General features: G+C 48.9%; 2 protein-coding genes across 6 annotated transcripts in view; one reads left to right on the forward strand and one right to left on the reverse strand.

Annotated features, from left to right (window-relative positions):
- The window catches only part of Nrx-iv (neurexin-4), a 139,805-nt gene extending 137,843 nt beyond the window's left edge, over window positions 1-1,962 (reverse strand). Inside the window, exons 1-2 of the mRNA XM_077705629.1 lie at window positions 1,761-1,962; window positions 1,055-1,144 (exon numbers count right to left, since the gene is read on the reverse strand). Coding sequence (XP_077561755.1) covers window positions 1,055-1,144; window positions 1,761-1,824 — 154 coding nt within the window. The 5' untranslated portion in view covers window positions 1,825-1,962. The remainder of the gene's footprint in view (window positions 1-1,054; window positions 1,145-1,760) is intronic.
- On the forward strand, window positions 1,102-18,219 carry LOC144178100 (thiamine pyrophosphokinase 1). 5 transcript variants are annotated; one of them, XM_077705630.1, is made up of 8 exons: window positions 1,102-1,246; window positions 2,235-2,395; window positions 2,526-2,606; window positions 8,229-8,371; window positions 14,486-14,587; window positions 15,256-15,405; window positions 16,840-16,951; window positions 17,962-18,219. In XM_077705630.1, exons 2-8 carry the CDS (start codon window positions 2,332-2,334, stop codon window positions 18,096-18,098), a joined length of 789 nt encoding a protein of 262 aa, XP_077561756.1. In that variant the 5' UTR covers window positions 1,102-1,246; window positions 2,235-2,331; the 3' UTR covers window positions 18,099-18,219. The 5 variants fall into 5 exon arrangements, with proteins under 5 accessions (XP_077561756.1, XP_077561758.1, XP_077561757.1 ...); XM_077705632.1 differs by having other exon boundaries at window positions 1,112-1,253; XM_077705631.1 differs by lacking the exon at window positions 1,102-1,246 and adding an exon at window positions 2,012-2,133.
- The last annotated feature ends 4,924 nt before the right edge of the window (window positions 18,220-23,143 follow it).

Here is a 23,143-nt window from a genome sequence, read left to right on the forward strand (position 1 = left end):
TAAGGCATACTAAAAACATGGCCTTCATTCATTCGTGCCACGAGAGGGTGTAGAGCCGTTTTTTTTCCCACATCGAGTTACACAAAGCAGCTCTGTTTTCTAGACAGCGTGTGACACTCCAAATCTGCCTAGCAGCAGAATGATCTTGGCCAAGCTCCCAACCAATCTCCTACATGGTTATGCGCCGAACATTGGTACAAAACCGAGTGTGTTTTCAAACTTCAGATGAACCACCAGGCTCGGTTCATCTGACAAGGGTCTGTAGTTTTGACATTCCTGTTAGAAAGATTACAGGAACACTTACTTATTCTTCTGCCTTCTCAACTTCAACATGACATAAAACTTACAAAAAACTCGAAATTTCATCCTAACAAATTGAAACAATACAGCCAAATAGCAAACTCCAAGTTTGAAATTCGTGGGGCAAGTGTACTTTATTTTTTAAATGTGGAGTCAAAAGGGCCATTCATGCACGCACAAAAAACTTGAGATTGGCTGGGTGCTGCTAAAAAAATCTCATGCCTCACAGAGGCCCTGCATACTCCTGAGGAGCATGGTGGTAGCAATCTAATTTTGACAACTTGCTAGACTGTTTACAAAAAGCTGCTTCATCCATTTTTTTTATTTTTACAGTCAACTACAGTAACAGTTTTTCCCACACATTTTCTGCCAGCTCCTGGACACTTCCCAATGTTTTTCATTCTGTGGTACAATGCCCCTTTTACGCAGACAATTGAAAGACCCAAGTAAATGACCTTCGAAAAACGCGTCAGCTCTCATTTGCAGGACTGATAAATCACACTCTCCCCCAACAGGGGAAAAAGGGGAACACGAGGAGTTTTCCAACGCGCGTACATTTAACTTCCCCTTATGCTGAATAGCAAACTTCCGCAATAATTAATAATAAAAAGAAAACCTGGTCTCCTTAATTGCCTGTCCACAGCACTTTTGAGCAGCTTCTGGGAAGCCCAAAACTGCTCTCGAAACAGGCAAACAAAAGTACGGGCTGGAGCAGTGGGAAATGATAAACAAAGAAAAGAGGCCGCCTACTTACTATCAGGGCGTGCTTTCTCTGCTCCCCTGTCTGGAGACAGTGTAGAGGAGGCTGATAACTTCGCACTCCCGACCAGCGCTTCATCGCAACCTGCGAGGGGAACGATAACGGCCTTCCAAGATACGCTGGCACGAGTGGCACTCTCAACGGCGGCCAAGAGCGCATTGTCTCCCAACCTGTCAGCTTCGCAAGGCAAGTGGTAAAACATCTTTTTTTTTTCCCCCAATTTAGCGACAGTGCTGAAGAGCAAACACTTCCACTAAAGCAGACCGGGAATCTATCCGTGTTCATGTATTGCTTGTTCGGTGCGGAACAAGTGGGATTTTGCAAGCGCGCAAAGAGTGACCTCCGTACACGGGCGACAGCGACGATTTGTGATTAAGCAGCCCCACGCAGGCGTGACTCCTGGCACATGTGGCTTTACTAATCAACTATATTTACGTTCCACGGAATCCCAAGAATGCAACGCCCTTCCGCTTAAGTGAGGCGCAAGACGATGCCAGAGTCATCGAATGCGTTTGTAAAAACCCAAGTCAACACACAAGCGTACCTTACGAAGCGTTCAGGCACGGTAGTGTTCCGTTAAAAAACCGGCAAGGAAAAAAAATTGCGTATCTCGAAATCGGACAGGTGGGCCAAGCACATGAAACAGGTGTTAGCCCTAAAGAAAAGACACGGCGCCTAGTACAAAATAAGAAAAGCTCACCTGAGCATATCGTGACGGTTTTGAAGATTAGCGACACGAAAGCGAAGTACACTACACGACTCATCGTCAAATATCCTAAGGAATGCTACAGGGAGAACATTTTAAATCCGCACGCAAACATTTGTTTTGAAGTTTCACGAGCTGACGCCGCCTGTATGAGCTCACCAGCTCACGCCCAACTTTTTTCTGGACGTAACTGTCATGAATGAAAGCATGAGTGGAATGTTAGGTGCTGCCATCTAGCAATAAAATGGTAAACGTGCAGCCACGTGTTTAATATGGCGGCGTCTATGATCCCATCGGTCGGTGTGCCGGTGTTTCTCACGAGTTGCTTCAATTTGACTCCGCTTCATTTTATAGAGGAGATATGACGGCAGGTTTCTGATACGCCAGCGTTTTGGTTCTTTCTCATAGTGTTTATGCTCCGTAGTTTCAACGTGGGTTTCGGCTGCTGCCGCACTTTTCTCAATGCAGCTCGTGTGCCGACCGGAGGATCAGTTTTTCCTCCTGCTTGAACTTGGAGCGGGATCGCGATCGATTCTTCCGTGGCCTTTATTTTACTGCTGCGAGAATGGCTTCACACGTGGCTATTCCAAGAGAATGGGACCCGGAGGCAGTGCTGTTCGGGAAAAATGGTGAGAGAACGTTTATGTGCCATATCCTTGAATATATGCACATTATGTCAAGGACGATGCTTTATGTCAATGTGCATGTAAATCGTTCTTCTAAAAAGCGGTTATCTTTTGTTTAAAATCTCGTTTACAGGTGCCCACAGTGCTATAGTTATTCTCAATCAACCTCTAAGTTGCCAGAGCACTGCCTTCTTGAAGAAAGCATGGAGAAAAGGTAATTTTGATGTTCCTCTTGTTTTGTTTTGTGTGCCAAAAAAAAAATACTCAGCAGCTGGGAGGGTGGGCCATTTAGTACCTTTAACATTCACCCCACATCCACAGCATCTTGTTGCAACATCGTTATGGTTTCCCACCCATTTTTTTTTTTTTACGCTGTGTCTGAAGGTACGTCGGACGTATTCCGACCTCAGCGGCTAAAAATACGTTGGACGTATGATTTCAGAATCTAAAGGTACGTCGGACATATCCCGACCTCAGCGGCTAAAGATACGTTGGACGTATACATGCTGATCTCAGAATCTAAAGATACATCGGACGTACGCCGACCCCGAAAATATTACGGTACGTCGGACACACCCTCAGGCAACAGATGTATTCTGATGAGGTTCCCTCTTGAAATGCAAATCCAGTGCCACGGAGGAAAAGCCTCTCGTGTGGTCTCATGCGATTCACACTGGACGAGATTGCCATAGTGCAACGGGTGCCTAATGTAGGAATTCATTTACCACTGGGATATTGGTCGCACGATTGTTCATCTTGTTGGCCGTCTGTTATGCCGCGAAATCCTGCCTGGCTTCGTGGTGACGAGACACCGCCTCGAACTTTGGATCTGAAGTCCTAGGTTCAAATCCTCCTGTCCCAACTTTTTTTTTTTTTTTAACGAAGACAACCGACATTGCTACACATTTTTGCATTATTTTTAGATGATAAACCTTCCGAGGTGCCAGGCACCACTCTTGTAAGTTTCCCCCCGCTCACAGCGCGAAAAAAAGAGGGCCATGTGCAGCTTGTGTTCTATGTCTGTGTTGCTTTAAACAAGTCTGTGCTTCCTTGACCAGCCAAAGCAGTGTTTTGCAGTGGCACAACCCACAACTGTGAAAAATTCACTTCGTGCACACTGCAATTAATTTAACTTTTTCTTGCCCTTTCGTAATGAGCTTATGATGAGCCTGTCCTACAATTATTCCTTTGGAGTGACTGGCTGGCTGAATTCCAGCTATTTAAACCGCATTTTGTTCACGTTGTGGTTGGTTGGTGGTTGGTGCAGTGTTTCGTGTAATGAAAGCAGCGTAATACCACTGCAGTCCATCATCTAAAAATAACGCAAAAATGTGTAGCAACGTAGCAAAAATGCGTAGCAAATGCGTAGCAATGGCAAAAACAGCTGGGACAGGAGGATTTGAACCTAGCACTTCAGATCCAAAGTTCGAGGCGGTGTCTCGTCACCACGAAGCCAGGCAGGATTTCGCGGCGTAACAGACGGCCAACAAGATGAACAATCGTGCGACCAATATCCCAGTGGTAAATTTCCTACATTAGGCACCCGTTGCACTATGGCAATCTCGTCCAGTGTGAATCGCATGAGACCACACGAGAGGCTTTTCCTCCGTGGCACTGGATTTGCATTTCAAGAGGGAACCTCATAGCACAACCTCAGAATACATCTGTGGCCTGCGGGTGTGTCCGACTAGCCTGTACTGTCATCCACCGGCTAAGTCCGGCGTACCTTTCTTTAGCCTCTGGGTATCGGCCACGTCCGCCGTAAAGTCCCTTCATCGGAGCACGGACTTTATTCCGGCGTACCTTTAGACACAGCGGTTTTTTTATTACCCCCCACCCCCAGGATAATTGATTCATCAGGGGCGCAACTATGAGCTTTGTCCGTTTCGTGTATGTTTCGGTATGCCACTTCGAAGCAAGTCCTGATTTGCTGGAGGCAGGGCACAGGATGCGACTCAGAACAAGAAGGGTGGGGGGGTTGCTTTCCTCAGCTACCGAAAGTTAGCGTCATTTCTTGAAAAGGACAAACTCAGAATTCCGTCGCAGTGCCATCTGCCTGTGCAGTGGATAGGTTCAAGTAGCGTAAAGTGACTATATTCTTCAAACCCCAAAGTGGGACGGGGGGGGGGGGGGGGGGGGGGGCTGTAAGGAAGAACGTGGCATCTTGGGGAACAGCGCAAACTAACAGGGACACAAAAAGAAAGAAGTGGACAGGACTAGCGCTGACTTTCAACGTGGCACACAGCTTGAAGGGAGACCAAGGCTCACTGCAGTTTGGTTTTAACTGAAAGATCATGTAGTTCTCACGGCCTTTGTCTGACGAGCAACGATGAGTTATTTGCTGAATAAGTAAATAAGCGCTGAAGCACGTCCACCCACTGTTCGTCAAACGCAGAAGGGTGTGCTGAACGGATTGTTGGCATACACTGTAACATAAAGAAAACAGCTCAGACATTGGGACCAAGCAAGGAACACAACAGTTTCTTGCTTTCTTTTCTTGATGTTCCTCAAACGGTTTCTTTTGGCTCTTTCACTCCTCCAGCTTTTCTCTAGTGAACCTGGGGTTGATAAGCGTTTCCCATATTTCCGGCTGAAAGCGGGACAAAACACCGTCCCACAAGCGGGCTGTGGGACAGTGGGACTTGTCCCGCCTAAATCGGGATGTCTGGTCACTTTAAAGTAGTGGTTACTGTGTGTCAGCACGTGCCAAATGCATTCTTCACACTGTACTCGGGACGAGCTCCCTCCGAACTTCCCTCCCCCCTCTTTCCTCATTTCTTTCTTCTTCTTTTGCCCGTCCGCCCACTGACTGTTTCTGACACACTCGTGCAGCTGTGCCAAATTCATTTTTCTCCACCCCATAAAACATGCAGTCACTGCAAATATGCTTATTTTGTGGCTGTTATCTATAATTATCTGTCTTCATATAAGTACACGCAAGGGCAGGTGCCCATTTAGCACGAGAAGCAACAGTCGTCCATATCACTTTTGTAATCCAGAAATAAACGGGTTTTAATGACCTTTGTATGTAATGATTTTTTTTTTTTGTAGCAGTAAAGAAAGCCGGGCTAGTGGTTAGGCGGCAAACTTGGAACGGCACCAACGGGACGGGGACAAAGCAAAGAGGATGAGAGACTGTGAACTAAGCTTATTTAGAAAAATCGATGGTTGAACGCGAAGCCTTCTCGTGATGGGTTCTTGAATTGGCCAATCCCACACCGCGCGAATGGCCGCAGCCACACTCCGTGGGCCTCACGCTTGGGTTTGAGGTGTCCGGTGCGAGTCGGTGCCTGCTGCTTGGCGCTCACTGTGGCCATGTCGAGGTGGAGCAGTGGGACCCAGGCTTGATTCCGGCCATGGGAAGCGATTTCTCCTCTCAGTTCACCCACCATCATTCACCACCACTGCCGGAGAAAGTTGGCTCGCCTGCGTGGCGTACTAATGTACAGCGGCACCAGTGAGGAAGGACACTGAAGCCTCGCTCTAAAAACAGCACATGGTCACGTGCAGTGGCACCGGCAAACAGTTGTAAGCCTTTGGCTGCCCCGACCCTCTCACGGGGCCACCAAAATCTTCTCAGATTCCCTGTGAGAGAAGAGTGTCTGCCGAGTTCAGAGCTCTGAGTGGGTCAGGGCAGCCAAAAGCTTGCAGTTGTTTACTGATTGATGCACAAAGCCATTGTGCGTGACCACATGTATGTGTGTTGTTTTTTCCTAAATAAACCGGGTTGATAGCACCTGTTTCGCCCTCCTTTCTTTGGATCCGTCTTGTTGGTTCTGTTCGAAGTTTGCGATCATTTTGCATGTGTGCAAGTATCCCGAAATTGTTTTGCCATATCAGTGTCACTTTTACAGTCAAGAGTTTCATATGTGCAGTCATGGACAAATTAAGTGAGTTTCTTTTATACAGTCATGAAAAAATGAAATGCAAACACAAAAATATGAACCATAACACACAAAAGTGAGAAATGGTGTTCTTGGAGGTCCAATAATGGCACGCTATTGGTATATTTAGGAAGTCACATTTGCCTACTTGCCTACTGTTATTAAGCCACGCGTCATTTTGTCTTGCTTGGAAAGAAGCCTCGCTATTCGTGTGTTCCGGTCACATTTTCGTTATTTGGTTTCGTTTGTCCAATGACTGTATTTAACCCTCTGGAGCAATTGCTTCTTTGCATTTTCGCTCTAGGCATGTTATTGTTGCATATACATTTTTTCATGTCGAAAAGTTTTCTTGGGATCATTAGTGCGTAGCCAGATGGCTCAGGGCCCAGGTGGTCAGAGTACTATATTGTATGCGAAACTCTAAAAACTAGAGCACGCGACATCATGTATGTCAGAGCAGTGCGAGACGATGCGAGAAAGCTTGCACCACGTGCATTGTTGCCAGTGCTCTCACGGCCACCGTTTAAGGAGAACGCCAGAGTGGCAGCAGGGGCACCCTGGAGCAGTTTCTTAACGGGGCCGCCAGGAACGCCTCAGCACTCGAAGCACAGCTATCCTTTGCGAGGTGCTTGGCACAGGCTTGTTGGAACGCGTCCCCGAGAGAGCTCTGGTCGCTGGTCCCAACTAGGCCCCGCTCCCAGATGTGTCGGCGTTTGCAGCGCGTGCCGTCATTTCTGTCCCAGTGGTAGCTACACAAGAGCAGTAGTTATTTACGAAATGGTTGCCATCGAACCTAAGGTCATTAGGCCAACTCTTTCAAGTGGTGACCAAGTCCTGGCAACGGGTGGGGGAGGAAGAGACGTCCTCCGCACCAGGTGAAACCGGCCGACTTGGCCCAGCAAGCAGCACCACCACCACCGCTCAGCTGCGACGCTTCGCCCGCCCCGTTCTGTGTGCGAGTCGAAACACCCGACTAAATGGCTGTTCTTTTGTGCCCAGTCGGCAATGTTTTCTGGACTGTGTGATGAAACGTTTCATCGTACAGTGAAGATATTCAGCTCTGACTGCGTGAACTTGTTGGAAAGAAATAATGATAGGAGTGGGCGCCACACTTCTAAGATTCCTCCCCGCCTTGTCACAGCAGAGGCATGCCCGTGCGGAGTAAAGCGGCAAGACGGTCGTGCATTCACGCACGTGGGCGAGCCTCGTATGGTGACCCGAGTTTTCCGGCCAAGCCGATTGGCCCTCAGCTTTTGTGTTACAAAGCACACACCGGACTGTACACCGGTGGCAAAGGTGCCTGTGCGTCATGGAAATAGTAATACCTAATACCAACTGTGTTTCACCACTCTTTGTTTGCAAACCAAACTTGCTCGCACTTACCCCAGAAGGATGCGACCTGTGGCGACGTACTGCACAGAATATTGAAATGGGCGAGCCGTCACTGAATGACAGTGTGGCGGCAGCATGCTAACAGCTGTCACCGCAAGTCTCGGGGTGATAATCCGCATTCTTTTTTCTCCGTTGCCTTTTCTAACTTTTTTTAGGAATCACTCGTAAACTTCCCACAAAGGGTGTTGATTGAAACAAGCTGACTAAACACCTAGCTGGAATGGGAAGTGTTCACAGTTGTATTATACGGGTAATTACTTCCCTAGGGCCGGAATGCGACTGTGCAAAACTACGGCGTTTCATTTTTTATCTGACACGGGAAGACCCGGAAGTGGATGCAGATTGGTAGCTGCACTACAGTGCAGCGTAGCACCTGAGAACCACAACCACTAACGAGCCCAGTGAGACGTGGCTGATAAAACCAAAACGTTGTGGTGATACTAAGTGACTTCAAAGCGAACGCGAGGCTTCGGTTATATTGAAACTCTCTAAGGGGGCACCCGGAGAAGAGACACGGATGTCTTTTCCCACGCGTTTGTGATGCACGGTTTGTTGCCCAGCCCCCGTGAGGATCTGCGTTGACGGAGGAGCCGACCGGCTGCGCACGGCCATGGGGGCCCACGCCCAAGAGTTCCTTCCCGACTATGTCACGGGGGACTTCGACTCGGTATCTGAGGCCACGCTCGAATACTACAAGTCCAAGGCAAGTGCAGACCAGATTTTAGGCAAACGCCTATTCTGTTCCTTGCGCTCCTATCACGTCATTTCGATATATAGGCACGAAGTATAGGTTATGAAAGGGTGTTTTTGTAGTGCCTACAAATGCCTATTTTGGCATTTGTGCCTAAATGCCCATAAATGGCTATAAATGCCTATTTTCAGTGCGTACTTTTATATCGGCGCCTATATGAACACTATTTAGTGTCCTCAAGTTTCGCTTTCGGGTGCGTTTGAGATGGTTATTCACGTTACCGGCCAGCATTGGCTGTTCAGGACTCTCGGTTCAACCCAGTCCTCCAGTTCAACCGACAACCGCTAGCACCAGAACGGGGCGATCATTCTCGGCAACAAGAGGCGCAATTCTGAATTGTGGTGGTTTGCTGCTGGGTCCACTGTTTTCTCATCAATGACTCCTGAACTGCACGCCTTGTGCCCTCCAAGCAGATTCCACTGTGCAGCTGCATCTCCTCACGCCGTACAATTCAAACTGCTGGTGGGCACTGACGAATGCATTTCCATCAAAAGTCTGTTCAGCGGCTGAACACCTTTTAAAAAACGCTCGTCAAGTGCGTGCAAGTGTACTATTTTCCAGAGTTGAGATGCCTTGATTGTTCAAGTTGGATATAGTTGTAAATGACAAAATTGCTAGAGTTGCACCTAACAGTCCTCGTGTATCATGAGTGTATTAAGTACTTAATAGATTGTAGAACCTATTGCACATATTATTTTTGTCTGTTTCATTTGCGTCGTAACTAAAGTCTGTAGGGCAGACAAAGTAGTGCTTGTTTAGCGAGTATTCCCAGCTCTCAAGTACTCTTTTTCATGCCTGTTTTATTATATGCAACACCCGAGCAAGTGACAGTGGCCATTGAAGGTGAATTTCAGCACTGCGCTTGTTGAATTAAGCCAACTTATTGTCATTATTCTAGCAGTTTTCTGGGGCAACCTAACGGCTATGTTCAACTGTTGGCGCCTTTGTGCCATCATCAACAATAACAGTTTTTGTTTTTCTGTTGTAGATACTGGTCTCATACGTCTTCGTTGGCAGTTGTTTGCATTTATGTAAAAATTTATGGTGCCTATATTACAGACGTTGGAAGCCTGAAACCGTGTCTTACCTGCCTATTTTAGGCGCCTAAATCGCGCTTTCTTAATGCCTAAAAATCCGGCCTCTAGTAACAAGGCACGCTTCTTTGTGCACTCCCCAGCATCTGAAAGTAAAGCGTTGGAAGGCGGTGAGTATGTGGAAGATCCGTTCCATTCAGCCTGCACCTCGTGAACCGGTTCACAGCAGTGCAGTGCCGACTCTGCCATCCTGTATGACCAGTGGACCTGCACTTTTTTGCCCGCTTCTGCGCCTCCTCGGTGGCAGGGAGTGCAGGCAAAGCCATGAACTATGCTGCGCCAGCGGTGGAGTGAATGGCCAAGTGCTGCATGTGGCGCCGGTCATAGAGTTTCATACAATAACAGCTAGAGAGGAATCTAGCGCTGCGATCATCCGCCGCGATGGGCGTGACAGATAGTTCTTGATTCCTATTGGCACTCAATGGCTTGCGAAAATTATTATGGATTGAATCGTGCAGCCAGTTCTGTTTTCGTTTTGGATGAACGCATTTGCCTATGTTGGAAGAAGTGTTCAAAAATGCATTTCTCCGTGAACTTAATGCCGCATGCGCACTGACGCCGCCCTGATTGGAAATGTTTTGTATCTAGTATAGTTGCAAATCGGGTAGGTTATGAATTCATTGCCGGCACAGGGGGCACGAAAACACAAATGACGGCGCTGTATGCGGCAAAATTGCCTGCGAATTAGGAGTTGTGGTGCTGCTCATTCGGGAGAGCAATGTGTTTTCGAAGCCAACGACGGTTGCGAAGTGCGTGGAACAGCCACACCTTTTCGTGCGGACGCCGGCTCCTGTGGCGTAGACCAGCAGTGCTGGCACCTGATAGGAACACAGCCTGGTGAATGCCACTGATTCAGGCTGAAATGACTTCTCCAAAGGTAATTGGCTTTTTTTTTTTTTTAAGAGATCAACACTTTTCTTATCTACAAGCGCCGAAACTTTTACGAAAAGTTCTTAAAGAAGTCCGCGTCCTGCAGTAGTTTGCGGCAAATGGCAAACCTAAAACTAGCACAGGAGCTGTCAAAATACCATGCCGCAGAAGAAGCATCTGTGGATAACAATCTGCAAACTAAACGGCACGAAGCAGACTGGAAACGAGTTTATTTGGGGCATAAGATTCGCAACCCAAGCCAAAATTCAGCAAGTAAGTGCATGTCACAAGCAGCACTGTAGCAGCAGAACATTCTTCAGTCTGTAACTGATCAGAAGTAGAAGTGGGGTCGGGGGGGAGGTGGCCACTCTCCCCAGATGACTTGATATATACCGCTCATTCGATTTTTCTCGCTCTCTGAAGTGAGGAATGTCCTTGCGTTTTCAGGATCCCAAACGGAAGTCACAAAACAAAGAGAGTTCCACAGTACGATTAGGAACTATGTAAAAGCCGTAGGCATGGCCTTGGGAAAGCACAGTGAGGCGGGTGCATCGTCATCCACTGGCATTGAGGCATTTCTGCTACCATGCAGCGCCAACTGCTTGAGGCTATAGCTCCGTGAAGTGTGTAAATTCTGCCCACCAGTTCAGGTCCAGCGAATAGAACCAACATATGAAAATTAGTTCCATTTAAATAAATAAATAAAATAAATAAATAAATAAATAAGTTGTCTGAAACTATGATCGTTTTGCATGAGAGCTATTTTATTATTCTTGTGGCTAGTTTGTTGTGTGCGTGCGATCGTGAATTGATGCATAGTTAGTATTATTTTGCCCCGCTCGTTTGACGTACAGAAGCAGTGGCTACGCGCATTCCCAGTTAGTTTTTGTAGACATGTTCCCGAATGTTGCTACTTCGTACTTTTGTACATTACAAGTAGTAGTAAAGGCTTTTTTTATTACCAGAGGTGGGCGATTGGTTGAATTAACCTTCCAATTCCTCAGTTAATGTTCTAGTCGCTATTAATTCTTTTAATCAGTAATTGGTTGACTACTCCACGTGAGCCAAGCGCCAGTTACGATCTGGATCCTTTGGAAGGGTAGCATCTGCAGAAATCCCTTCTTTCTATTGTGTTCCTCACGCCTTCGATTGTGTTCCTCATGCCTTGCTTTTACACAAACTATATTTTCTTGGCTTACACTGCAATGTAATGCCGTGGATAAGGTTTTATTTCAAAAATCGCACGCAGCGTGTTTTCTTGCATGGGTACCAATCTGATGCAGTGAGTGTCTCTTCCGGTGTTCCGCAGGGGTCTGTTCTGGGGCCTCTGCTTCTTCTTGTTTTTATCAACGACATTGTAGCTGATCTTAACTGCAAGGTGTGTCTGTATGCTGACGGCTGTGTCATTTACAGTCTAATCCCTCTACAACGAAGTCCGCTTCAACGAAATATTTCCAATTCCCCATCAGCTAGCCATAGAAGTCAATGCAACAAAGTCCTCGCCACAACGAACCATTTGTCTGGCTTTCTTTCGCTTCAACGAAATTTCCAATGATTTGGGCTGGGTTTGAACAATTATATTACAATAAAATAAGCATAGCGCGAGCTATATTTAACTTTTTATACATTCAGGACGCTTAGTTTCACCGAAAACATGCGCGGTGCACCCACACTGCCACCCAAAACAAAAACACTCATAGGTGGACGCCATTGTTTGATAGTGATAACGATGTGGCGGGCTTTCTTTACATGAGGCCCAAGCCAGGTTCACCAAGCCAGAGCTATAGCCAATCCGTATCCAGTTGAAATCGCGCGAACACGTGCTTTGCTGCCTGCGCAGTGCTGTCATGTATAGGCTAGGGAACGATTGTCGGAGGGCGCTGCACTCTCCCCTCCGCGGGAGTACGTGGGGGCTGCCGCCGCTTTGGCACGTGGTTTTTTCGCTGCGCGTGTGCTGCATTTCTCGAGCTACGATGAGGTCCGGGTAAAATTTTCTTTCGACTTATGAAAGCATGCATGTTTGCACGTGTCCAGCAAATTCGGTTTACACGTAGAGTAGCTACTGGGTCCATTTTTGCCAGCGCTTGTCTTGTCGTCTGCGAGAGACGCATCGTGTCGTCTGCTAGAGACGCACCGCAGGCATTTTACTTGTTTAAACATTTTTGCATGCCCAAGATGCTGCTTTTGGTGCTCCTGTCGGTTGTTTTCCTCCCCTCCTAACAATATTTCTCAAATCGTAATGCTCATTCTGGCTGCTCCAAAAGCTGCTCAAAAATGGCTTGACCCAATCACATCACTGCAATTTGCAGTGAAGCAGTGCTTCCTGTACCTCCAGGATAGGTGCAAGGCCGCTCGGGTTTTTACTGATGCATCAAAGACCAAATCCGCAGTGGCCTGTGCTGCTCTTAGGAAGCATCTTTCCATCACAGAAGCAGCGAACAAAGACACTACCGCATTCACAGCGGAAGCACCGGGACTATAACCCAAAATGAAACGCACAATTCTGTTATGTATGCTGATTCACTCAGTGGCCCCGTCAACAGGGAAGGCTGGCAGGAAGTCAACGTTTATGGCCCCCTTTAAAGCTTTGTACAGAGCAGGCCAGTTACGGCGCGCTGGGTTCCTGGCCGTTGCAGCATAGCTGGCAACGCGAAGCTGACCAGGCTGCCGCTAGAGTGGTTGGTTGAACTAGCACTGATGCCATGCCAGGTGTAAAGAGCACCTAGGGGAATAATGGGACGAGGAGGTTAACAGACGACCCCTCCAGAGACAACCAATAATTGGCCAACCAGCCACGCGAGAGGAAAGTGGGGCCCTTGAGGTCACGCGATGTAAACTTGCATAAGGCACACATTCCTGCCTTCTACCTGGTGAATGGCCACTGAACTGCATGAGATGTGGAGGAGGTGGTGTTTTCCGGAAATGTGGCATAGCTGGCACGTCCCATTGATCCCCTAGTCCCACGCTTACTTTTACTGCAGCAGTCCCGGAATACCTGCGGAGGATATTGAATTTTCTGAAGCAGATTGGTCTAACGAGGCTGCATCCCTGTCGTGCTTGTTGCACCCCTCCGTCGTCTCCAGGTGGTCCTTTACGCCAGTGCACTAACTTAGGGCTCTTGCAGCAACAGTTTTTATGGCACTTTTATTCAGTCGTAGCAAGGGCACTCCTGGCCTTAGACGCCCTGGCGCCAATACGCCTCACTTTTAAAGGGACCCTGCAACACTCTTTGAGCAGTGCAAGTAAACCTGCGCGACGTTTAGATTACACTGCCAGGAATACCTGAGCCAAATATTACACGTGCACGTGAAGCGGTGAGCGCGCAAATCGATGTGAAAGAAGCGGAAAATCAAACCTCTCTCTCTTCAGTTGTCCTCATTATGCATGGCCTAAGGGACGTCACATAGGCCATGGCTGCCCGATCGGCTGTCACTGGTCAACTTCGCGGCTAGATTCTCCCATTTCCGTCGTCGTCATCACTGTGTACGAACCTCTTCTATGCCTGAACCTGTAGGCACAGTTTTGCCGTTTATTTTGTGTTTGGAGTGCGCGCGGAGTTTGAGTGATGAGCTCAATATGTACTTCCCTTTCAACGGGATTACTCGATTACAAACGTTTATTGCTTCAAAAACGCCCTACCAGCCCGAGCGCGCACTTGCGAGCAGGCACCCATGCCTGCTTTTTTTGTGGCACCAGACTGGAAGTAGGCCCCTCCGCGTTGCGGAGAAAAGGAGAAAACTACCCGGCATGTGATATATCGAAGGCCGCCGAAGAGAACGCCGCGAGCCGCCCCCCTCTCCGGGAGAGAGCGCGCAGCTTTCGTCGCCTTGTCCGCGTTCGAGTTGAGAGGGAACGATTATGCGCGATTTCTCATCGCGCGTAGTTTCGTTAATTGTGGACGGATTTTCATAATTCTTGCGGGAGGAGATTTCTGGGACAATAGACTTTATCTCAGAATACAGTACTAGTAGTCGATGGCAAGTGTTGCAGGGTCCCTTTAAAAAGGACTGCCACGAGGGATTTTCTCACGAAGGGCCAGTGCCTGGGGCCACTCAGTGGTGGCAACACGAGCTGTCCACTCCGGGGGGCTCCTCTGGTGCAGGGCTGCAAGGTGGTGCACACTCCGGACCAAGACCTCACGGACTTCACCAAGGCCCTGGGTGTGCTGGGAGACCACGTGCGTTCAAGCACACCGCCGCTCAAGGTGGGACCTGACCCTTCCGCGCAGGAGACGCCTTTTGAGGGCGTCTGCATTCCTCCGGGAAGGCCCACACTGCAGCCAGCCGCGTTTCACGAGGGGGGGAGGGGAATGACAAATTTCATGCATAGGTGAGAATCGACGAGAGGCAAAGCTCCAATGGCACCATGCCATTCCGAATTCGTCCCTTACAAAGTGCTTCGCAAAGTATTTCTCTACACCAACAGACAGGGCATCTCGCAAGGCCATGAGACCACATGATGTCCACTGGCGCCGTGAATCGGTTTTCCGGCAACCAGAGTGCAGTCGGTGGTGCTTCTGTGGGCACCGCGAAACCGCACGAGGCGCTTGTTTGACCATGGCTGAGCGTGAAGGCTAGAGGGACGCTACCAGGCATTTTCTGGGCTTCGCTTGAAGCTGCTGAACAAGTGAGAAGGTCTGGGCAGAGTGGTGAACAGTGTGGTGGCATGTTTACGCACCAAGCCTATTTGTCTAGGTTGCACTTGTGGCTGCACTTTTCTCCTGCTTGCACACAGCGTGCTGTGCGGCAGCAGTCGCACCCTGTGCCTCTGCTCGTTGGAAGGCCTGTGGCTGCTGCCCCACCGTGGCACGGGGCGTTTTCTGGTGCGGGAAGCGGCCGCGCAGTGGGCTCACCCCTGGCTGCACGCCGGCAGGTGGACTTTGTGGTGGCCCTGTGCGGCAGCTTCGACCGTGTGGACCACATGATGTCCATCTTCAACACGCTGTTTGAGAGCCACCGCCTCTTGGCCGGGACGCCCGTGTGCCTGCTCCTGGAGAACTCGCTCACCTGGCTGCTGGAACAGGTGCGCCTGCTGCTGGGGCCTTCTTTCGTTCGTCCACTACACGTGGCAGTCGGCAGCACAGATACGCACGCACTCTGTGTGCCGTAAAGCATCTGAGGGAAAGAGGGGTGAGAACAAAAGCTCTGGCTGTGCCAGTTCCCGAGTGACTGGCAATTACTTTGCTGTTGCAAGTGATGCACGCATTAAACTTGCACACGAACTTGCCGTCCGCTCGCAGCACATTCATAAGCCATTTCACAATGCCCCCGAAAAAAGAACAACAACTAGGATAACATTGTAAGGTTACAAAGCAAACCCAGTGCCTTCTCAAGTTTTCTTTTATTATTATTTTCAATTCATTTCTTCTCCTTTCTATGTTTCAAAGCTTTACGAAATTAAAGGAGCCTTGAAGACAAAATACAAGTTTGTGTTATTCAAAATATTTCGTGTTTTATAGCGCCGCCAGTGCTTTTACGAATGCAAACGATGCTTTAATCACTGAGAAATTAATTTAAGTTAAAATTTGATGTTCTCACCGAATCATGTGTTTTTCTGGTCTGCAATAGCATCACAGGAACCAACCGCTCTGCAGCCGATTGGCAAGCCTTGTTTACCATTAGTGAACCTAGATGGCGCCACCATACCATGGCAAGCCGTTTTCCTGGCCCTTTTTTTTTCTGGGAGAAAATAATTGTTTCGCAAAACATAGTGCTCGCTCGACAAATATGGTCATGTAAGACACCGTTGCTTGCGTCAATCGGCCAGTGTCTGAGACAACCCCAAAGCCCCGCAGTCCTGTGCAGCTAAACCAAGCATAGTGCGCGCAGTACCAAAAGGAGTACGCATCGGTACTTCTATGCTTACGTGTGCTTTCGTAGCTTCCACTGTTTGTCCCACTATTCTTATGGCTTTAAAAAGAATGTGCCCTAAATTTGAGCGCAAATAGCTCATTCAGCAAGCTTATAAGCTCTGCCTAATTTGCGTTTGCTTTTGCCACCCTCCACCAATCGCAGAGCTGGCTGGTACCGTATGTCATCATAGGTTCTGTTGCGGGAATTGAGCTAGTGGGTCGTCTCTTTCCCCTTTTTCCTAATTACGTAGCTTATTTGAGTGAAGCTTACGTTAGAAGTGGTGTCAGTATGGTTCTAATGAGGCAACCTTATGAATTGACCAAACTTGTGTTTTTTCTTCACGGCTCTTTTAAGGGCTCATGTGACAAAACTTGGCGTCGGGTGCATGGAAGGTTTGATAGCTGCAATAACGAGCGCAGACATTTGTGCAGAATCGTAGTATACCTGTTTTTCTCTTGTTTACGTTACCCTGTGGCCCGCACGAGTGCCCATTGTAAGCCCCTTCAGGGCCACAGGAAGGCCCTTCGGCAAGCAGGATTCCTGTGTTGGCGTGCAGCAAAAAGAGCTGGCACAGGCAGCTGCCGATGACCCCCGCTGTGTGCAGGGCCAGCACAACATCGGTGCGCCCAGCCACCTGGCCGGCTCCTGGTGCGGCCTCATCCCCCTGGGAGCGCCCTGCCCCAGTGTCACAACGCGGGGGCTCAAGTGGAACCTGGGCAAGTGGCAAAGCGACGTGTGCTGGCCTAGATGTGCTGACCACGCTGCACTTTCGCTGCGTGCCCGCTAGTGGGAGGAGCATTGCAAGCAGCGGAACAAGCATGCGCTTGTGCATGCAAGGTGCAAAATCTGAAGCAGTTAAGGTTGGCAGGTGCGAGCACAATACTACCGGGTCGGGGTATCCTGAGGCGAGGGCTAGACTCGGTTCGAGACCCAGAGTGCGCATTCTCCTCCGTATCCACTGCTGCTGCCCGTGACCTGCAGCGTCAGATCCTCGGAAATATCACCTGCAGATTTTCGCATCCGCACAGATGTTTGTGGTTTGGTTTGCTCGTAATTTTATCCTGATAGTACACACTGTGCCGAAATTTGCATGTCGTGCACACGCACCCATTGCACTAGCATGGATGAGCCGGCCTGTGTCAGCATGGTTCGTGGGCGTGGGCAGGCCAGGTTGCGTCGACGTGGTAGCTGTGCAGGAGCCTGCGGTGCTTCGCAACACTGGCTGACCTGATGGGCCACTGCGGGGACGTGGGCTGCATTACAGGGAACACACACACTTCTCTCGGCACCAGTGGCTGTTTAGTGGCACTCTCACTGAAGGCAGGGACGCAAGATTAGCGTGTCGAATTTCAGCTAGGACACGTTGCATGTCTCTGCTACAACCCCTCCCGTTGGAGTTGGCAGTATGGTTAAACAAGTAAGTGCATAACCGCACAAACTGCCTCCCTACAGCAAGGGCTGAGCTGTTTTTCAGTCTCGGTTTCAACCGGCAATGTCGTCACGATGCGCAGTGGCAGTCGAAAGACTTGTGCGGGAGAGGCGCAGGCACACACGTACCGAGCACGTGCCGAGCGTTGCCAAATGGCCGAGCATACGATTCTGGTCTGCGCACACTGTGTCCTCCGGCCTGTACACTTGCAGCCTGTATCCTTGTGCCCGTAGGACTGATGAAGCCACCACGGTCCCTGGGCACGGCGTGCTTGAACCCTCCCCTCTCCCCGTGCAGACAACTCGGAGATGGCCTTTGGCAGGCTGGTGAGCACCTCGAACGAGTTTGACGGCTCTGGAGCGGTGGCGGTGCACACCACCGGTCCGCTGGTCTGGACCATGGAGCTGCAGGGCCGCTGCATCACCGACGGGTGAACGCCGATTGGGCGGCCTGGACAGCCGTGAAAGCTCGTAGATGTTATTTTTGTAGCTATGCTGTTCTTTAGGCATGTTCTTTTGACATGCTTCGTTTTAAATAAACATACCTTGGATTTTATGCGGCGGCTGCCCACTAATTAACTGCCTGGCGGTTTATGGCATAAATGCGTCCACAAGGTTCATTGTGGATTTTATTACTTCTCTCGAAGGCATTCAGCCATAACGTTGAATAAATGTTATGGCTGTTGTAGCTTATGCACAGTGCCGTCACTGTGCATATTTCTTTTCTCAAGAAGTATCACTAAAAATTTGCATTCAGCTCATGATCGTGGCCAAAAATTCCACTGAGGTCGATTCGTGGGCAAGTTGCTAAGCGCATGAAATGCGGAAGTGACTTTCTGCTGATGCAGGTGCCTAAAGCACCAGTGTCGAACCTTCAAGATTCGCGGCAAGCAGCATGATAATGCTGATACTTACTGGGGGGGGTTACCGTCCCTCTAGGTCTAGGAATGGGCCTTTTGGGTTGTTTCTGCAGATAACTTTGGTGGGTCACTGTGGCTGCATGGACAACGAATGCCTCTGCTATTCAGTCCAGCGTGGCTGCACTGAGCCGATAATATTCCCAGCAGAATTGCTTTGTCCCCACGGGGCCGTGACTGATGGCACACCCTTTTGCAGCACTTGTGGCGAAACTGAGGTCCCTTCACCAGCTCCAAGGGGCCAAGTATGCCCATCGTCCTGGCAAGTTTAGCCAATCCTTCTTCCGGTGTTACCGGCCAGTAGCATAATAAACTCGGAACACTTTGGTCGGTCTTCGGGTGTGTGCCCTCATCGGGTGTTTGAAGGCAACCGAGATTTCCCGGGGATCTAATAATGATGCAGTCGCTCGCCGGAATCAAAACTAGTGCCGCACACGGTTGACAAAAGGGTTGCAAACGTTTTTATAGTGCTTTTTTTGGCCTAAAACAAAGGCCCAGTAGTTGTACTACAATGCTAAGGACACCTGCCCGGTCAGGGAAAAACCTAGAGACTCACGGGTGGCAGTTTGCTGGCTTACTGACGGGATGTAGCACCATGTTCTGTGGAAGGAAGAGAGCGTAATTCACGAAGAGGGCACGTTGTCGTGGTGCGGCCCCCGCGACAACGTGCCTTCTTCGTGACGCGCCTGGCTCCCAGCACCACGGCATTGGACCTGACTTCGCCATTGAAAGGCCTCTTAAACGGCGTTCAGGTGACGTGCGCTCGGCTATTATCTTGGCATCCTAGCTGCTCTTCATTTCATGTCGCGATCGAGGAGCAACACTTCGGCAGCATCAACACGCCAGAGGCATGCCCCAAGGCTCTCTCTTCCGCCCATTCTTTGGACAGCTGCACAGCTGGCAGGATGTGCTGCAGAAGGACACTTCTGGATAAGCATGTCGGATCCTGCTTGCACCATCTGTTACCAGAATGTTCACGGCCTGCGAACGAAGGCCGACGTATTTTACTCTGATGTAGCCACCACCCCACTATATGCCTCACGGAAACGTGGCTGAACGATTCCTGCGCAAATGCTCAATTTCTCACACCTGGATACACAGTCTTCCGCCGTGACCACAATTATGCCTCGACTAATCAAAAAACAGGAGAGGGTGTGCTAATTGTGGTTGGCAGCTCGCTCCACATATGCCATAGAGGTGATCTCGAGCTTTAAGAGGAAAGTGCTTGGATCCAGGTATCCGCCAGGTATTTTCCCATTGGTGAAGGCTTGGGCGAGTTGGTGCGTACTTACAAGGAGGGGAACAGAGGAAGAAGGTGACAAGCACGAGCGCTGTGTGTGCTAGTAAGTCAGCGCTCATGGTTGCCACTTTCGTCGTGTGTTTCGTCCGTGTTCCCCTCCTTGTTATGATATTCCATCTCTTTATGATGCCACCAAATTCATCATCCATTTTCAGAACCTTGAGCAAATTGTAGACTTTTCAAAACATAGTGTCCGCATTTGGGGTGATTTTAACCTGTTTGGGATGGACTGGGCAGCTGCAGGTGTTCATGAGGTTGCTCACGCCCGAGAGCACCTTTTATGTTGGACTTGGTCATGTTTCATGGCCTGTATCAAGAAAACACTTGCCCAAACAACCACTGTTACCAGGGAAAATTTCTTGGCATCATGCTAACATCCTCTCCTGATGGTCATGTCCAGAGGTCGTGTGCTCCACTGACACGGGTAGATCCTCCTCCTCTAGAGATAGTGTTTTCATTGAAAGCAATGAGGCAAGTTCCTCGTGCACAAACTAAGTTCCAATTTGACCGTGGGTGTTCCTAAGGGACCACGACTGGTCAGACGTGCTCAGTGACCACTGTGGAGGATCGGCCACAGCCTAATTGACTGCTGCACTGCAGGACGGAATGGCCAGGTTCATCCCATCCGTCTGTGTGTCCGACTTGGTTCTCTGAAGAGCTGCGACAGTGTCTCGGGCGTAAGGCACGCCTGCGTTGCCTTCACAAGGTATCAGGCGGCCCTGCAGCGTGCAATTACAGAAGACCAGCCAAGCAGCTGTCGAAACGGGGCAGGCATCTTTGAGGCAAGAGCTCAGATTCATGCACAGTTATGGATCACGATCAACTAGCATTTCAGCAATCCACACAGCTGACGCAACAGAAATTGCCAACCATCTGTTGGCTAGCCACTCCAGCTCCAGTTTTTCAGCTGTTAATACTGGCAACACTGGCTGTGCAGATGAGACCTTACTGCCTGGCAGCAATGAAAGCCAAAAAAATCATGCGCATTGTCAAGGGCTGTGGACCAATACTTACACCCATATTGAGACATATCTTCAGCCTCTGCATACAATCTGGAGTCTTTCCAACCATATGGAAACACTCAATTGTTGCACCCATATTTAAGTTTGGCAACCCTTCTCTTGTGGTCAGTTATTGACCTGCATGACTGATTTGTCCAAAGTGCTGGAGCTTATTCTGTGCGGCCGCCTTTACTCTTTACTTCTCCCAGAAACTGTGCACACAACACCGTGGCTTTATTCCTCATCGTCCACCTGTGACAAATTTGTGTGCTTTTCTTAGCAAAGTGGACCCTGCCGCACATTCAAGACGCAAAATTGGTGTGATCTACTTCAATTTGTCAAAGGCATTCAACATTGTGTCACACTCCTTGCTGTTGCATAAACTGGATCACTATGGAATATGTAAGACATACCTGATGCTTTTTGAAAGTTAATTTCTAACCATACAAACATTGTACGAGTCTTGGGCTGTTTCTCTGGTGAATTTCGGTCAACTTCTGGAGTGCCTCAGGGAAGCAACCTGGGCCCCCTGTTGTTCTTGGTTTTTATCAGTGACTTGGCTGAGCGCATGCAGCACTCTGAAATGCTCCTCTTTGCTGGTGGCATTAAGATCTTTTGGCCCATAGACAGGGTTGGTGAGCACTCTCTTCTACAACATGACATCACTGTCTCAGCATGGTGTTCAGCAAACATGCTTCGCATCAACCCATCCAAGACAAATGTCATGTCATATACCATCGTTGACTGATGCCGATTCCATTTTTGTATAAGCTGCACGGGGGTTCCATTGCTCGAATGTCAACAGTATGGGATTAGGGAGTGCACACTGATTCATCGTTAAGTTTTAAACACCACATTGAAAGAACAGGCAGCGGTGCAATGAAATTCCGTGGACTCGTAACACGTGTCACGAAACAGTTCACTGACCCTACGGGCTAGTATTTGTCCCTCTTTTGGGCTGTTGTACACATCTTCCTTTCGTCTCCTTTTCTTTGTTTTTTCTGTGCTGCACCACACTGAAGGAATCATGCTGTTTGTGGGCACTTATCCAAATAAATAAATGAAAGAAAAAGAAAAGGCAGTATACTTGCCAAAGAGACCACGAAGACAGCGTACAACTTTGGCATGTTCGAAAGATTAGGCAGCTCTGGCCGCTCTGCAATTCTGCTCGACAGTAAATGTCAGCACCATCACTCGGCAATCTGCGCTTGAAGGGGCCACGCAGACAAAGTGCAAGTTTGGTTTGTTCGAAAGATTGCCGTGTCAGAATAACACCGTCACCAATTTTAACACCAACTCTACTCAAACAGGCTACATAATTGGGAAAAAGAGAATGGCCATGCGACCCACTAGCTCATTTCCTGCACTAGAACCTATGACGTATTATGGGCAGCTGTGCGCTTGCCTGTGGCCAGCAAACTCCACTGCAAATTAAACAAAGGTGCTCTTTCATTTGGGATAGGGAACACATACTCGCCAAAAATCGGTTGTCTGTCCCTTTAAAATTCTTTGCCGAGTGAACCACTGCTCCGTTCGTGCTCAAACTTCACACGGAGGTTGCATTGTGTGGTCTCTTGTTTGACACCAGGAACAACGATGGCAATTGCCTGTTTATTATGGAAATAGAAACGATTTTTGCCTATGATTAAATAGGCGGCCAATTTGGACGTGCAAGGTGATCTTGGAACGACGGCACCACCTGGGATGTGCGAAACGAAACATGCGATGGCGACTCATGGTACGAAGGACTCAAATGAGGTAGCAGACAATCAGAGAACCTCTTTTGTCCATAGTTTATGATGGTCACAAATAATTACATAGAGCTCATAAATCATAGTAAATTTCATCTGCTGTACCGGGTACCCGCTTTCTGAAATAAGACTTACGATTCTTTGTTCATGTTTGTTGCTTTGCTCTCATTTTACTTTTATTATTCTGTGCATGCATGTCTGCTTGTGACATGGTGTCATGGGATCATTCACTGCGGGTGGTCAGGCTGCCTTTTCGTCTGCAGTGAATGATCTCAGGACACGTCACAAGCACAGACACGCACGCACAGAATAATCAAAGTAAGACAAGAACAAAGCAACAAACGTGAACGAAGAATCGTGAGCATTGGCGGATCCAGAGGGGGGGTCCGGATGTCCTGACCCCTCCCTTAAGTTTTGAATTTAAACCTCCAAGAAGATGACCACTCAGGTCGCAGAAAAAGGTGAATTGATGACTTGTTGTATTCCTTGTGTTTTTGCTTTCCCGAAATTT

Source organism: Haemaphysalis longicornis, unplaced genomic scaffold (assembly GCF_048455015.1).
Source record: "Haemaphysalis longicornis isolate Haplotype H1 unplaced genomic scaffold, Haemaphysalis longicornis Haplotype H1 scaffold_4, whole genome shotgun sequence".
Lineage (NCBI taxonomy): Eukaryota > Metazoa > Arthropoda > Arachnida > Ixodida > Ixodidae > Haemaphysalis > Haemaphysalis longicornis.

What these genes read in the sequence shown, in the direction of transcription:
- LOC144178100 (XM_077705630.1), top strand. Translation starts at nt 2,332, where the DNA reads ATGGCTTCACACGTGGCTATTCCAAGAGAATGGGACCCGGAGGCAGTG. An exon ending in TCGAATACTACAAGTCCAAG is followed by an intron (nt 8,372 to 14,485) that starts GCAAGTGCAGAC and finishes CCTCTGGTGCAG; the next exon opens with GGCTGCAAGGTGGTGCACAC. An exon ending in GGGGCTCAAGTGGAACCTGG is followed by an intron (nt 16,952 to 17,961) that starts GCAAGTGGCAAA and finishes CTCCCCGTGCAG; the next exon opens with ACAACTCGGAGATGGCCTTT.